At 35.3% G+C, this 16,697-nt stretch overlaps 4 protein-coding genes across 4 annotated transcripts; 1 reads left to right on the top strand and 3 right to left on the bottom strand.

Moving 5' to 3' along the window:
• Nucleotides 1-100: 100 nt before the first annotated feature.
• Gpa1B (G protein alpha subunit) lies at nt 101-2,910 on the bottom strand. Its single transcript, XM_018443032.1, has 6 exons — nt 2,813-2,910; nt 1,931-2,079; nt 1,379-1,715; nt 1,002-1,260; nt 742-895; nt 101-627 (listed from the first exon to the last, which is right to left on the bottom strand). Exons 2-6 carry the CDS (start codon nt 2,046-2,048, stop codon nt 443-445), a joined length of 1,053 nt encoding a protein of 350 aa, XP_018293342.1. The 5' UTR covers nt 2,049-2,079; nt 2,813-2,910; the 3' UTR covers nt 101-442.
• Nucleotides 2,911-5,220: 2,310 nt separating this feature from the next.
• Nucleotides 5,221-7,990, bottom strand: PHYBLDRAFT_30590 (hypothetical protein; the record flags this gene model as incomplete). The annotated part of the gene is made up of 5 exons (XM_018439965.1): nt 7,697-7,990; nt 6,362-7,610; nt 5,821-6,249; nt 5,481-5,782; nt 5,221-5,347 (listed from the first exon to the last, which is right to left on the bottom strand). Coding segments are annotated over exons 1-5 (2,388 nt in total), but the record flags the coding sequence as incomplete, so codon positions are not given.
• Nucleotides 7,991-12,392: 4,402 nt separating this feature from the next.
• On the top strand, nt 12,393-13,894 carry PHYBLDRAFT_38351 (hypothetical protein; the record flags this gene model as incomplete). Its single annotated transcript, XM_018440106.1, has 5 exons — nt 12,393-12,560; nt 12,764-12,910; nt 13,033-13,248; nt 13,356-13,531; nt 13,697-13,894. The coding sequence occupies exons 1-5, from the start codon at nt 12,431-12,433 to the stop codon at nt 13,892-13,894; spliced, it is 867 nt and encodes a 288-aa protein (XP_018293340.1). The 5' UTR covers nt 12,393-12,430.
• A 706-nt stretch (nt 13,895-14,600) lies between these two features.
• PHYBLDRAFT_186352 (hypothetical protein) lies at nt 14,601-16,511 on the bottom strand (the record flags this gene model as incomplete). Its single annotated transcript, XM_018439228.1, has 7 exons — nt 14,601-14,779; nt 14,857-15,297; nt 15,764-15,783; nt 15,818-15,851; nt 15,883-15,975; nt 16,180-16,282; nt 16,369-16,511. The coding sequence occupies 6 exons, from the start codon at nt 16,509-16,511 to the stop codon at nt 15,145-15,147; spliced, it is 546 nt and encodes a 181-aa protein (XP_018293339.1). The 3' UTR covers nt 14,601-14,779; nt 14,857-15,144.
• Between the last annotated feature and the right edge of the window lie 186 nt (nt 16,512-16,697).

Below are 16,697 nucleotides of genomic sequence, written 5' to 3'. Positions count from 1 at the left end.
GAGAACAAGTGCGGGTAGATTAGCATTTATTTATCTGTCTTTCTTTCTTTCTTATTTCTTATCCTCATCCCCATTCTCTTTGTCTTCATCTTAATTAAGAAAAATAATGAAATATAGTTTGCATCAGTAAAAAAAGGGAAAAGGAAAAGGAAAATAAAAAGTACAATCGAAAGGAAAGGAAAGAAAGACAAGGAAATGAAAGGGGTTGTGGCCAAATAAGGACGAGTGAATGAAGGTTAATCTGAAATATATAGAGAGATAGATAGATAAAGAGTCGATATTTGGAAGGGATACAAGTGTGGCCATGTAAACATTACTTAGTGGCCATGAGAGAGGAAAAGCTAGTATTTAAGGGTATTATTATTACTATTTGCTATTTGCTATTTGCTATTTGCTATTTGCTATTTGTTCTTTGTTATTTAGTATTTGCTGCTGGATTTGTTTAGATGAGACCAACATCTTGTAAATTATTTTGGATGATGATATCGTTCACTGCACCCATTACAAATTTGATTTGATCCGTATCTGTTGCACATGTAAAATGGGTGTAAATTTGCTTTTCCTCTGTGTTCAGCGATAGAAAGCGTTTAAGGATATATTCTCCTGCGGCCTCGTAGGTCTCTGGCCCTGCTCACAGACGTAAAACCATAAGTTTTTGTTTTCAAAGAAAATCCCTTCCGTAATAATAACAATAATAACAGGAGATACTACTGAACACAGTAATTGTAATATAAGGCTTACCAGTAAAGTTTGCGAAACTTTCGTATAAAGGATGTTTTGGAAGTTTTTGCTTGAATATATCAATTTTGTTTAGGAACAAGATAATGGATGTCTTTGAAAACCAACGAGAATTACAGATGGAGTCAAAAAGAGTCAGGGCTTCTTGCATACGATTCTAATAGCACAATAAACATTATTATTAATATTATTGAGGTTTATGTTGTTTTTCTTTATGACAATAAAACACTCCAAAATTCCAAATAAATAAATAAAAGCTTTACCACTGTCTCGTCTTCAATGAGAAACTGGTCATATTCACTAATGGCCACCAGGAAGATCAAGGCTGTCACGTTTTCAAAGCAATGGATCCATTTCTTACGTTCAGACCGCTGACCACCGACATCAAACATTCGGTATGTAAGATTTTCGATAACAAAGGTTGTTTCAGTAATTCCAGTTGTTTTGACTCGAGACCGTAAGACATCTTGGTCTGTGGGTACATAGTGTGGATCTCCTATTCGATCTATTGAATCAAAATAGCTTATTTGTGGATATACAGATATAAATAAGTTAATAAACAGTAGTGATGATAGTACCAATGGTAGTAATTTGTGAGGACAAAGCAAAGCTTTTTTTTTTTGGTTTAAGATGTGCTTACTATTTAGCAGAATCGTTGAGCTGGAATTCGCGACTACGTTCAAATGCAGCCTGTAAATTTGGGTCTTTCCATAATATCTTCACTGCTTGCGTGACCTCGAGAGGTAAGGTGTCTCTCTCTATTTGAGCTGGGAGGTTCATAATTATGTCTGCGTATTGTCGAAGATGCGTCAATGGGAGTTCCATATCTTCCATGGCATCAATGATAACCTTCATAGACTGCATCGCATTGGAGAAAATTATTTCTTTAAAAGCAATTCTTTCTTCTTTTGAGTAGCCACAGTCATGGATCAATTTCATTTGTTTTAGAATAGTCGATTTTCCCGATTCTCCGGCACCTTTTTTTTGTACGTGTGTTGTGAGGGTATAATGAACGAATACATATAACAAAAGGTTAAGTCATTTAAGAGAAAGAAAACATAGAAATGGTTAATAAATAGTTTTTGAGTTAAGTATATGATCGGTGAAGTTGAAGACTGAATTGAACTGAATTGAACCGAATTGAACTGAACCGAGGTGTGTAGGTTTTTTTTGTGTGAATGTGGTTTTCTACCTAGTAATAACATCTTGACTTCATTTTGTAAATTATGTTTGTCGCGCTTCAGTTGGCTTTCGATCTCCTCGTTTCGAGCTTTGCCATCCTGAGAATCGTTTGAATGGCAGCAACCCATGGTAAATGGTTTGTCGCGAGCGTATGGGAGTCTAGGAATATATAAGATATTTGAATTAAACGCGGTTAATTGAAATAATAAAAAAAAATGTAAAGCTATTAGTAATAAATGGCTATTTTTTTTTATGTAAAATGATAAAAGGAGGATCAATGCGTCCAAACATCTTTATGCCCTTTCCAAAGTAAACCTCCTTCTCCTCTCTTCTCCTCTAACTCCCCCTCCTTTTCCTTTCAATATATCCCCCGAGAATATTTGGTTGTCACAGCCAATATTGATAGAATAGACTATTTCCTTCATTTTCTTCTTCTTTCTTTTTTGTTTCTTTTTTTAAAAAAAATCTCTCTCTCTATATATATATATCTTGATCTTTATCTATCTCTATCTCTATCTCTATCTTTTTAATATAGAGGTTACAGAGTCATTTGTTGTTGTTCCTGTTTTTGGTGGTGGTGGTGGTGATGATGGTGATGGTTGAAGGGCCTTTTTTTTTATAGAATAGTAGTAGTAGTAGTTTTTTTTCTGTTTATGGATTTGGATATAAAGAAACAACCGAGCCAAATTCCCCTTCACACCCCTTCATCTGCTAGTTTTTTCTTATATCATCATTTATGGATATTTGAAGATTATAGATTTTTTTTTGGAAAATAGGAGCAATTTTTTATATGTTTATATTCATATTCATATTCATATATCATGTATATATATATATAAGAAAGTAATATAATGTATTGAATTGAATTGAATCAAATTGGATTTCGGTTTACCTTAATTTATTCTTTTTATGATGTGTTACTGCGTTTTTGTTTTTGTTTTTGTTTTCAGTTTTAAAAGAAAAGGAAGGAAGAGAGAGAGAGAGAGAGAGAGATGGTAAAAGAGAGAGAAGAGGGAGGAGGAGAAATAGGTAAAGAGACAACGAGGTTTGTAACAGAAAAGCATCGCCTCCCATTCGACCCCTTTGGTCTTTCTCCTTGCCTCTTATACATAGCACAAATAGGCAACATTTGATTTATATTTCAGTTACCGGTCTTCTTTTAGAATGGCAGTCAGGGAAGCAGTCAGACAGTCAAACAGTCGAGCAGTCAAACATTCAGCCAAACAAACATTCAAGCAGTCGGTCAGGTAGACAAACAGACAGGCAAGCTGCTAGGCAGGAGCAACAAAGGAGACAGTGATATCGAAAAGGGGTATATGACAGCCTCTAAAAGAATAAAAGTCAAAAGTCAAAACAAAATCAGAGTAGCTGTTTCTCAAGTCATTTGCTACTTGTGGCCACTCTTATATACCATATATATATATATATATAAACACAAAACAAAAAGGGGGAATTAAATCAGATACATATAGGGTGATTATTAGTATTTTTATTATTATCATCATTATTATTATCAGGTTATTAGGTGATGCGCAGTGAATTTTTAAACGCATTTTTCGTGTCGTTTTCGTTTTTTTCTCTTTGGTATAAGAAGCTGCAAAAATCATAACAATTGCACCAGCAACAGTAGCAACAGTAACAAAATAGAAAAAAGAAAATTCCAGAGGAACGGGAATCAGGTAACAAGAGACAGGTTTGATGGCAGTACCGTGTTACCCAAAATAAGCAAAAAAACCACCTGGTTTATCAAGGTCCACAATATAAGAAAAACAGGGAGTGGATTTCGTAAAATTGGGAACACAAAAAACCACATCGTGTCTTTTAACCAGCAAGTTGTATGTCTGTACAAGTAGTCAACACTTGTTTTTGTGTATGTATAATATATATGTATATAAAAGTGAATAAAGAATAATTATTATAGAACAATTGCTTAAGAGTGTGCCAAATACAAAAGAAATAATAATAAAATAAAAAACCTGACTAGACTAATTGATTTCATAAACCCGGAGCTTCTTTATTTGGTCATTATTGACTTTAGTCCAAGAGAGAACCACTATTATTCCCTGGTGGTGGTGGTGGTCTAGGCGCATTATTAGTATCAGAAGGGTTCCAATAAGGCTGTTGTTGTTGTTGGCCTGGAGGCATCTGATATTGATGTTGCTGGTGCAAAGGCATCTGATATTGATGTTGCATTGGCTGCTGCTGCTGCTGCTGCTGCTGCTGCTGCTGCTGTTGTTGTGGTTGTTGTTGGTGTTGCTGGGATGGCCATCCACCAGTGTTATTCATTCCATAAGACTGCACATTAGACTGTCTTTGTTGATATTGCTGTCCATACTGTGGAGCTCCACCGTACTGAGACTGAGGTTGAAAAGGCTGCTGTGATTGCTGAGGTTGCTGAGGTTGATGTGGTTGATGTGGTTGATGTGGTTGATGTGGTTGCTGAGGTTGATGTGGTTGTTGAAGTTGCTGAGGTTGCTGAGGTTGCTGAGGTTGCTGAGGTTGCTGTGGTTGCTGTGGTTGCTGGTGCTGTAGTCTCGATGGATCGTTAGGGTAAAAACCTCCAACTCCCGGGTTTTGGGCACTGGGATATTGTTGTGTGTTGGGAAGTGGTGGTGGCGGATGTCCTGGAGGTGGTGGAGGCTGAATTGGTGGTCCACGATAGCCACCACTAGAACTTGGCTGACCATAAGCTACTGAACGTGCAGGGGTTATTGGTGAGCCATAGGGAAGCGTTCCAGGAGGGCGTGCCTGAGGGAGATTGGGAATTTGGGGTTGCGGATGAGAGGGTTGGTATGGTGCTTGGTTGGAGTGGTAAGGCCCAGCAGAAGGACTGCTTACAGAAGGTGTGTTTTGGGGTGGGGTGGGTGGGGGTGGTCGCTGGTATGAAAATGATGATGGGGCTGTATCCTGCTGGTTAGGGTAGTGAGTATAAGGTGTTGTCGGTGGACGTGCAGGCCCATTTCCATGGCCATATGGAGCGCCAGAGTAAGACAAAGGAGGATTAGATGATTGTGGAGTGTTATTATTGGTGGGGATGTTGGCGTTGGTATTTGTGTTGGCATTTTTTTTTACGGAGTCGGGGGTAAAGGTGAATGTGTTGTAGGATATAGTAGGTATATATGGAGAACTACCATCTGGTCTCGAAAAGGATGGAGAACTCGAAGCAATCTGTCCCATAGAAAGCCATCTCGTTTGTTCAGTTAGACGTCCAAGAGAATCATCGGTCCCCATGGGTGCACTAGGTCCCATGCCCGAGTATTTGTTAATCTTCTCCTTCAAGAGCTCTTGTTCCCGAGAATTCTGTTCTTCTTCAATAGTGGATACCATATGATCTCTCTCACGCTTTCGTTCTTGGATGAACTTCTGGCAATTGTGCGAAAGAGTCTGGATGGTATCGCTAAGGCTATTGTAAAACTGGATACCCTTACTAAAATAAAATAAATAAATAAATAAACCATGCATTGCATTGCTTGAGCTAAGTCTTGATCTTTTTCTCGATCTTCTCGATCACTTTTATTATTTTGATCATCTAAAACATTTCTTTTTCAATTTTCATTTACCTTAATCCCTCCTTAACATCAAAATAGCCTGTCTTTGCACGGCTGAATCTCTCGGCTACGTTACGTCTCTGTCGATCAGCTAAATCCCATCGGGACTGCAGCTTTTGAGCATCTTCACCCTCCATTAACAATTTGAATGCAGTCGTCAATTCCTGAATGACCTGCTGCTGTTTGTGAATAGTTTGGCCAATGCGTTGCTGATGTGACTGGAATTTCTCCAGTTCGGACGCAAAGATCTGCTGCTCCACATTTGCCACCTTTTTGTTAAGGATCAACAAGTGCGAAATATCATCTTGAATAGTCTACAGAATCATTTATTCTATGTTAATATATTCATAACCGTAATAAAAAAAAACAAAAATAATGGGCTTGCCTTTTCTTTGAGATCATTGAGTGTCTCTATTCTTTCTTTCTCAATCTTCCGTAGCTTTTCCAAGATATCCTCTATTTTCTTCACTTTTGTCTCCATGTTCTTCTTTCCAATTCCAACATCGATATCCAGATCCAACAAATTCTTATCACCACCACTAGGAGGACTCGACTCAAATAGACTAGCAATCGGTTCTGTAAATGCGTTCACTAGATCTTGACTCTTTCCACCCTTGCGCAGGATTCCAATGTCCTTAGAAATAACCTCATATCGTCGCATCAATTGTGCGTCTGATTGGGAGCCTGCTTTTAGTGTTTCTCTGTGGTTGCGCAAGTCTTGTCGGAAAGCGTTCGTCAGACTACCTGATGGTTGTTGTACCCAGTCGATGACAAATTTAAGCTACCCATTTCAAAAAAAATCAATAAATAAGAAGAAACAAAAAGAGAGAGAGAAATGATAAATTGTGACATTTTTTTTCTTATAAAAAAATAGAAAAGAGGAGAGCATTTACCCGCATGCTTTCACATTCGTGCATCTCTTGATCTAACCCATTAGAGGCTTCATCCAACATCTTTCTAGCCTGTGATTTGAGACCATCGAGTGTCTCGACCAAGTCACTAATCGATGTCTTTTCCGACGACTCTTCAGAGGCAATCTGATCTGCCCACTCTTTGACTTCCGCAGTTGGCTCTACCAAGCCATCGAGTAGGACAGCCTCCTTACTGACCACACCTGTGTTTCTTGTGGTCTGTTTGAACTTATCTAGGGCTCCGGGTAATTTCATGTACTCAAGCGAGGCGTTCAATTCGGCCTTTGCCAGATCACATCTCTCAGTCTCTGATCGTACCAGCTGAGCCTTTTCTTCAGAATACAACGAGGCGCTTTCGTGCACGCTCAGGGGAACCAACCGAGAAAAGATATCGGTGCCAATAACTTTGTTAACTTCATTCGGTCCATATAGCTCTGCGATTGGTACGGGCTTGACAGCATTAAGACGGTCGATAGGCACAAGGATCGACTCTTGCGGGACTGTGTCGTGGTAGATCATGTCGTTGTCACGCATAGCTGCCCCGTGTTTTTCGCTACACGTTGCAGTGAGTGCTTTTGCCAATTCTTGGAGTGACGTGGCACTGTCGGCAGGTAAGGTTCCGTTTGCATGGTTGCTGGAGCTCAATAGAGAGGGCAGGCTAGCTGCAAGTTTGGTAGCTTCTTTGGCAGCGACTTCGGCAGCAGCCAGACGAGCGACCTGCTCGCCATATTTACTTTCGGCTTCGCAAGCAGTCGCCTTGTGAAGATGGGCCATGGCCTGGTAGTACTTTTGCTTTATCTGGCAGACCTGGATCCATGCCTTATCAATTGCTACCCCACGTGTGACGGCATCGTGAAGAAGGTCGATAAGACTGCCGTAGGTCCATGCAGCATGGCTGGCGAGTTTTGCGATCAAGCCTTCTTTTTTCTTTTCTCTCAGACTGTTCTCCAGAAAGCACTCATGTGCCTGGGCCAGCATCAGCTCCCTAAGCATCTTTACGGTCTCTCGGCTGAGATCAAGCGAAGGTGCATGCAAAAAATTGTCGTTGATATATTGAAACATTCCTGCTGCTGCTTGAAAAAAGTTGAACGCACGTTTGCGGCCTTCGGCCTCGGCACGGTTCTGGCAGGCTGCGATAGCTGACAGGGTAGCAGCAATATTGAATATGATACTTGCTTTCTCGTATGCAAGTGAGTACTGGGCAGTGTGGCGGCCACTAAAAGCATCGTACCTGTAAAATAAAAAGGAAGGAAGAAAAATAAGAAGAAGAAAACAATGATGAGACATGATGATTGGTAAATGTTGTCTATTACTTACCAAGTGAATATCACCTTGACGTGTTTTTCGTCGACTGGAAAACGCAGATCGAGTAATTCCAACTGACCAAAGTACCTATATAAAAGGTCTCTTCCTGTAAGGTCTTTTCCAGCCCCTCGAGTGTCTTGTCGGAGGCGGTTGATTGTGAATGTTTCTTCGTTGTATTTCTCGGGGTCATCTTGATATACTTGAGAAATGTAACGCTTGAGTGGGTATATCCAGTCTATGTCTTCGGTGCGTTTGAACGGTGCGCTCGTAAACGGTATTTGTGACGTTGCCATCCCTATTCGCAATGGGAAAAAATGGAGTAGGGGAAAGGAAAGGGAGAAAAGGGAAAAAAACAAGGGGGAGTAAGCGTGTGGGTGTATGTAAAGTATAGTAAAAGTTACGACAAAACAATGAGAAAGCTTGGCACGCTTGACTACTACAGTGTTTCTCAAGAATACGTATTTTCAAACCCCTACATTTCTTTAGGTACTTTTTTTTTCCAAGCAGGAGTTTGTTTAATCCAATAGAAATTAGGAACTGTTCCAGGCCGGAATGCGAGTTTAAGCGTTTTAGCTGTAAGTAACAAGCAACAAGCATATGCTTATTATTGTTATTGTTTTTAAAAGGCAATAGTGGAACAGGGAATATCTATGTGTACGTGTGTTTGTGCATATAGATACATATAAATTTATATATTTATACATACGCACATGCATGTTTGTGTGGTGGAAAATGATCTTCCTTTCTCGTAAAGGGAGCACGAAATCAATCATGAACAAGATTGTGATTTTGCCTTGTGATTTCTTTATTTTATTTTGGGTTTAGAACGAACACCTGTCAAGAATACCAACAGCTGGTAAAATGGCCATATTCATATCGATTGACCCTTTTATTTTTCTTAATTTAAAACGCTTGATTTGATAGTGGTGCTGGTGATAGTAAAAGTAATAGTAAAGATAATAGAAAAGGTACAAATCATATATATATATATATATTCCGTAACTTATCGATGTCATTTATATATATAACAAAGAACTTCTATTCTTTAGAGTCAAACCTCTATTTTATTACAAGCAAATAATTAAAGGTGAGCTTATGATTTTATTTGATTTTAGCTTGATCTTTTTTTCTTTATTTTAAAAGCCAAATGAAAAGAATATATAAAATAAAATAAGAGCTTTTCTTGATTTGAACAAACGATCATCAGACCCGCCCTTAATTTTGTGATGGCTTTATACAAGGTTCTAGGGTTACCCTCGTTTCTTACTTTGAGCTAAACAAAATAAAGTGTAATCGATGACAGAATCCTGGTTCTAGCCTTACTTTTTAAGACATAATTAACATTATATATATAATATATAGCACCCCAGTTTTAGGAACCATCTTTTATATAACTAAAATAGTGCAAATATTGACTCGCAATATTTTTTGCAGACTTTTGAATTGAACTACGTATGTATATGTATGTATGTGCGTATATAGTTTCTGGGTGTACAGAACATGTACATAGTACAATCCAAATGTTAGTATTTTAAATAGTAGATATAGATATACCTACAATAATAATGTTTTGTGTAAGTATGTATATATTTAATCCCTCCAAGTTTCTTTTCCAGTCAAAATTTAAAGCACCATATAACCAATAGTATAATATATTAGGCATCATATTAAAGATATATGTATATACACACGGATAGATAGATATGGGTAGATAGATAGATAGATATCATTATTCTTTTGTGTGGCCATGTTGTTGTGTTTGAGCGTGTGTGTCAGTGGGGAAAGCGTGTGATAACCTTGTGAGCCAGCTAGTTGGGCTATGTTAAAAAAAACAGATTAATAAAGCAATGGCTTATTCTGTATATATACATATATCCAACATCTCTAATATCATATGGTTTCTGGGTAGTACTAAAGGTCAAATATACTACATTTGTCATCCATGACCAAAGAATTGTTCTTGACTTCTTCTAAAGCTATTACTACCCCTGTTAATACTACTATTGCTACTTGTACTTGTACAAAGCTGTTGTCCCCATTTTTTTTTAGGAAATATAGAGTTATTGTTGAATAACTAAATAGTAAATGATGTTTTTATGGTTAAATATCTGTGTAAAAATTGTGGCTCTTATAAACCAATTTCTTTTTTCTTTAATAAATAAAAAAAAATAACCATGGTGACTTTTCTACTACTTTAAAATAATTATTAATTAACCTTTTGGTAGTCAAGGTAACATCATACAAATTATTCTTATTATCATTATCATTATCATTATTACAGCTGTATGATTACTTTGGAATACTAATTCCTTCGATGATCATCTATTACCATTAAGAACCTTCTTTTTCTTCTTATCCATTTTTTATTTATTTATTTGTTTGTTTATCAAAACCTTATTATTATCGGATTCGGAATTTCCAAAAAAAAAAGTCCAAAATCGTTTTAACAGGTCGAAAGAAGAAAATTGTGATTCAGGTCGCATGTTTGGTCGCGTCTTTTTTTATATTCTATTTTATTTTGTTTGTTTGTATTAAGCTAATCAACACAAAACAAGATCTTCGAAGAAGTATAAAAGGTCTATTTATTATTATCTTGAAAAAAAGGGGGCTACTAGAGTCGTGGTCTTTGTTGTTATACGGCAATAAGTTTTATTTTTTATTTGAATTTGAATTTTGCTCTTCTTGTCTAACTTCAAGAGTAGTGTGTGTATGTGCGAATATTTGTATGTGTTTTTTTGTTCTTCTTTACGATACCTTTATTTTTAAAATAATAATAATAAAAAAATAAAGTCAAATAGAGTCAAACACGTTGCAGTGTGACGCTGTATATGACATCAATTAGACCAAGTAAGGAGAGTAAAAAGTTAATTTGCATATTTTTGTCGCGAAGGGAAAAATAAATAAATAAAATGGATCATCTAATAACAGATTTTGCTGAAATATCCTTTTTTGTAGAGGCAATCTTGCTGGTTTGATTGGATTGGATTGAACTGAATTAAATTTCTTTTAAACAAACTGCCATATCTAGTTAGTATCAAGACAAACAAAAAAGATGGAAGCGATCAAGGGGGAAGTAGACTTTTTTTTAGTTGCCATGGCTAGTTAGACTTTGTTTTGACATGCTACCATGGCAATAAAATCACATAAAATGCAAACCCCGCCCGGAAGAGAATTAAAGAAAAAGACAACGACGACTATGATGCTTATGATGATGCTTATGATGCTTATGAATAATAGCAACAGTAAGATAAATTATTTACATATATATATGTGTGTGTGTATTGTATATATATTTTTATGCTATTTTTAAATGCATCATATTTCTAATCAATTCTCAGGTACGCTTTGGCCATCTTTTGCACACATAAAAAAAACATTATAAAATAACATAAAATAAAGATTGGTTCAAACCGCAGTTTGCGTTTATGACGACAAGTGGGACTACTGGACTAAAAAAGAAATATTTTTCGGTATTCTAATCAATCTCAATTTTCTGTGGAAAATCGGAGTGCTTATATGATGTTCTATGATGTCATAGAATATTCAAGTGGCTGAAGAATCCTCATTTTTAAAGTAGAAGAAATAAAGAAATCAATATAAAATAAAATAAAAAGGGTTTCACCATCCGACTTTTTTATTTTATTTTATTTGATTTGATTTTTTTTCAGATTCTTAAATCACTTATAAAGTGAATCGACAATTGACACCAGCCATTTTATTGCACTTTTTCTTAACATCTTTCTCAGTTTCTTATCCAACCTTAAAAATTATACATAACCACAAGCCACATATACACATTTTTCTTTTTCTTTATTAAAATTACTCAACCTACACCTACACACACACACATCATCCTCACGTACACAGACGGAAGCATAAAGAGAAACACATATAATATGGCCACCACTCAAGCAAAGCCCCATGTCACTATCCGCGGCTCCCAAGCAAATATCACAAACACACTCAGTAGAGAAGATCTTCTTAGACTGGCCAGAGATGAATATGCACGCCAATTATGCAAATTTACTGCAAATCAATTGAGTCGTTACACCAACAAATCACACACCTCTTCCACCGCCAAGCAGAGTGTTTAGTCCGTTATTCACACACCCCCGTACATACGCATATAAGCATATAAGCATATACGAAAATACGAAGATACACAGATACAAACGCACGCACACATACACACAGAAACAAACGTTATATTATTCTTTATTATATAATTGCATTACCTTGTAACCAATTCATGTATATATATTATCTTTGCTTTCACTTTTGTACATAACACCGACTATTTGATTCAACATAACAATTTTTCATTAAAACAAACATAAAAACAACGGACCAATCAAGCATAAAGCATGAGAGCAAAATGATCTCGTAAATCATTCATCATTCAAGCATTCATCATTAAATCATTAAATCGTCAATCGTCTATCATAATAGTTGATAATAAAAAGCTTTGATTGGAAGAGCAAACCTGAACTCCTTCTCTCTCTTTTTTTTTTGTCTATCTATAAATCTTATTGGTTCAATTTTTCGACTCAATTTTGATATTCCTTTTTCCTTTTTCTTTGGGTCTGGAAGGGTCATTTTTCTCATTAAATAACAAGTCACAGGAAGGCCATTTAAGATTTGTACTCCAAAGCCTATATTTCTTTTCTCTTTTTTTCTTCTTCTACTTTTTTACTCCAGAACGAAAACCAGAAAACCTTAAGAAAAAAAAAAGAACAACCGCCAAAAATGTCTTCCGTAGATGCTCCAAACGTTTTAACTTCAACACAAAAGACCCTTATTCGCTCATGGTGGAAAAAGGCCACAGCAACAAACCCACGTGCTGATTCATTTAGAAACATAAAAACACCCATTGGTGGTAAGAATGGTGCAATTCAATACACACACACACATACATATACTCTTCTTCCCAAACACAATTTACCCCATGTCTTTTAGATACATATTATTTATTTATTTTAAATAATAGTAATAGTAATAATAATAATAATCTCTTTTAATGTATTGCCATATACTAATCTATTTTTTTATATGTATTTATTTGATCAAATCAACTAATAGAAAGAAGTATTTTTGGCACTGCACTCTCAGAGTCAATTAAATACGCACACTCGAGTATCTCGTACATTGATAACCACCTTGGAGTACAATGCTTTGGTATCATTCCAACTATCATTGCAAAATGTGGTTCTTATCTTAAAGAAGAAGGTAATTACAATAATATTCTATATATCTTTCTTTTGCATAAAAACAATAGTACAATTCTTCTGATCTACTTCTTTAACACTTTATTAACATTTCTTTTCTTTTTAAAATAAATGAATAAAAAGGATTAACTACCGAAGGCATATTTCGTCTTGCTGGAAGTGCCAAACGTATTGGGATGCTCCAACAAATCTTTGAGACCCCAGACCAGTACGGGCTTCAATTCGATTGGATTGGATACACTGTCCATGATGCAGCAAGCGTAATGCGTCGCTTCCTTAATCATCTTCCAGAGCCTGTTATCACCCTTGACTACTACCGCCCTTTTAAAGATACAATGGGTAAGAATAAATATTTATGCAGATGCATATGCATAAAAAAAAGAAAAAAAAAGAGAAAAATAACGTCAATAACTCACACACTCACACATATACATTTATCTATTTAGCAATGTCGTTTGCATCTACAGAAGCAAAAATCGAGGCCTTCCAGACTCTTATTGAATGTCTTCCATTAGCAAACCAGTATCTCTTGCTTTATATTCTTGATATGCTTGGGATCTTCTCCAGAACATGTAAAGTCACCCGTATGGACACCGCTTGTCTCGCTGCTGTATTTGCACCAGTAAGAAAAATATCAATAGAATTTTATTTTATTTTTATTCTTTTATTATTTAATAATATCTATGTCATTGCCACTTAACCAATCGTTCACTCAAATAATGCATACATACACGCAACCGACTAACCAATCATTTAAACTTCTTCTTTTTTTTTGAATTTGTTATAGGGTATACTCTCACACCCCAATGATGCTCTTAGTCCAGCTGGTTACAAAGAATCTCAGCTGGTACTCGAATTCCTCATTGAGCATCAAGAGAGGTTCACAATGCCACGATCGCGGATTGCACTTGTTGAAAACTCCGTCTTGCCCAGAAATCCAAGCACAATCGGTAAGTTTTTTTTTTGGTTGATCCTTAATATATAGTCGGTAGCCTATAATCTATAGTGTATAGTGTATATCTTATTTATGTAGATTAATTAATTGATTTTCTTGTGTGTTAATTATTAATTCTATTTCGTGGCTCATCCATATTTGGTCTTGTTACTAAACTATATTATACAACAATACAATACAACAATCTAGCCTGCAACAACCAGCCGATGCCATTAAGTAGAAGCGCTTCTACTCGCAGTGCCAAATCAATCAACGCCACACTAGACGGAAGCAACATCGACATTTCAAATTTTCCTTTGCCTCCTCAAACTCCACCCAACCTCTACACCTCTTCGCCTGCTTCCCGATCTGTCACAAATATGATGACTTTTATGGACTCCAATCCACCAACCACACCCGGGCTTAGACGGTCTAAAACCACCCCAAACAAGCGAAATAGATTTGGAGAACGTGAAACACAACAGGTTATTTATGTAAACCGAAACGCGAGTCAAGGTTGGTGTTAAAAAGAAAACAAGTACATACATACATTTATATACATTTATATATATATGTGTGTGTGTGTATGTAAATGTATGCCTATTGATCATAATAACTCACAATATACATACACTTTAGATGGCAAAAAAGTTGGAAGATGGAAGTCTATTCGACGCCTTCCTACTGAGATTGATACTCTCTAATGGAATAACCCCCTTTTTGCTCTTCCTTCTGCTCTTCCTTTTGCTCTTCCTCTCAAACACAAATACGCACACGCACACGCACACGCACACGCAACATATATGTACACGCACGTAAATTAAACAACAAATCCAAAGGGTTCCCCGTCCCAACGCCCTTGATTCTGTGTGTCCTAAACAAACAAACCAAATGATTATATATAATATATAATATAAATACAAACCAAAAAAAAAAGGTGGGTCTTCCTGAGCAATTACTGTGTTGCTTCATTTTATTTTTGTTCGTTACACTAATGACTTTTGTTTTTTATTAGAATCTTCACACAGTTTCTTTTTTGTATTCATCGATCCTCAACCAAACCAACCAAGTCAAACCAAGTCAAACCAAACCAAATTTACTTATTTCTCTTGTTCCTCCGTACTCTTTCTGCCAACCTCTTTTTTTCTTCTTACATTTATTATCATTATAATTATAATTATTATTATTACTAGTATTACTTCTCAGCGAATCTATTTTCTCTACCTCTTTACCTTTATTCTTACTTTTCCTCATCCTTCCCTTCCTGGGCTCCTATTTTCTGTATATTCTGTTTTCATTCTTTAGTTCAATAAGTTATCGCCAAATTTGTGATTATCCCATCTTATCTTATTTTCCTTTTGCCTTTTGCCTCTGTATAATTTAACCAAACCTCCCATTTTCTTTATCTTTCTGTATGTTTTAATTCTAAATATTCTTTTAAAGAATACAATAATCTATATTAATAAATCAATAAATTAATTTAAAAAAAAACAATAATGATATATATAGTGTATCGATTACAAATGTCTTTTTCATTTTTTATTTTTTTATTTATTTTATTATTCAGATAATAATATATTTCACTCTATTTTATTTTCGTCTTTCGCTTATTTGTTTGTTATTTATAAGTATGTATGTCAATCACCTCAAAGTCAATTTTTTTTATCCTATTTAGATTCAAAACACCAAGTAGCTCTTTTTATATATACAAATTTTCTTTTGGTGTGTGAATGTATGTTCATTTTAATTGTATGGGAAAGACAACGATTTCACGTGCTTGGAAATGAAGAAGAGAAGAAAATATTATATATATATATAAATCGTTGTAATAGTACTATAAATTTACACCACAGGAAAACAGTAAATATTAATAGTATTAATATTAGACGAAAAAAGCACAGAGCGCGAAAGCACTTTAACCAAATTAACTCGTAAAGGCACTAATAAGTATATATACATATATAAAGCTATTACTACCATTCTTATTCAGAATTCTTAATTCTATATTCTATATTATCTATTAATAATTCATAATTTACAACCCACAACTTGTTCATTTTTATATTTAAATGGACAATTGATTCCAATTGGGAGTTTTGTCCATTATAAGTCTTTACATCTACACAGGTTATCTTTATATATATATCTCTTTTTATTTTTATTTTTATTATTTTATCCTGGAATGTAAATAGTGGTGAAGCCATTAAACCATATGATTCTTATTGTTATTATTATTATTTTTTAAAAAAAAATACACTACATGACGTTTAACAAGTCCACATATAATATCTAACAGCAGGGGATTTGTAATGTTGTGAGTGTACGTAATTAATTACAATAGTGGTAATTGGGACCATGTTTAGTATGAGTATAAATCTAAGAATAAGAATAGGAATAATAAGAATGATGATAATAGTTTCAATTATATTGCCAATAAACCTGCGTCATGAAACATTAAATATTGAGTACCTTTTTATTATTATTTCAAATTATATAGTAACCATAGCAACAGCAATTATCGTAACCGTAACAGCGAGGTATTGATGACCATAACAACAACAACAACAACCGTATCCATAACAACAGAAATAACCGTAAGCATGACAACAGCTACAACCGTATCCATAACAACAATAATTGTAAACCTCAAAATAATATCAATAACCATGGTAACGACACTAACAACAATCAAAGATATGTATATGGACAGAATAAGAAGCTAAAGATTTTATATCTGTCATTCACTGTAAGGAATATATATCTACATACATATATACACAGCTGCGAACATAAACCTATTTTTGTAAAAAAAAAAAAGCAAAAAAAACAGACATTTGAGATTAAGGTATGCTTT

This window comes from Phycomyces blakesleeanus, assembly GCF_001638985.1.
Source record: "Phycomyces blakesleeanus NRRL 1555(-) unplaced genomic scaffold PHYBLscaffold_7, whole genome shotgun sequence".
NCBI classification, from domain to species: domain Eukaryota; kingdom Fungi; phylum Mucoromycota; class Mucoromycetes; order Mucorales; family Phycomycetaceae; genus Phycomyces; species Phycomyces blakesleeanus.
The sequence above is the reverse complement of the archived record's forward strand: the minus strand, read 5'-3'. Positions and strand labels throughout refer to the sequence as shown.

What these genes read in the sequence shown, in the direction of transcription:
- Gpa1B (XM_018443032.1), bottom strand. Translation starts at nt 2,048, where the DNA reads ATGGGTTGCTGCCATTCAAACGATTCTCAGGATGGCAAAGCTCGAAAC. An exon ending in AGTCAAGATGTTATTACTAG is followed by an intron (nt 1,716 to 1,930) that starts GTAGAAAACCAC and finishes TACAAAAAAAAG; the next exon opens with GTGCCGGAGAATCGGGAAAA. An exon ending in TCATTGAAGACGAGACAGTG is followed by an intron (nt 896 to 1,001) that starts GTAAAGCTTTTA and finishes TTGTGCTATTAG; the next exon opens with AATCGTATGCAAGAAGCCCT.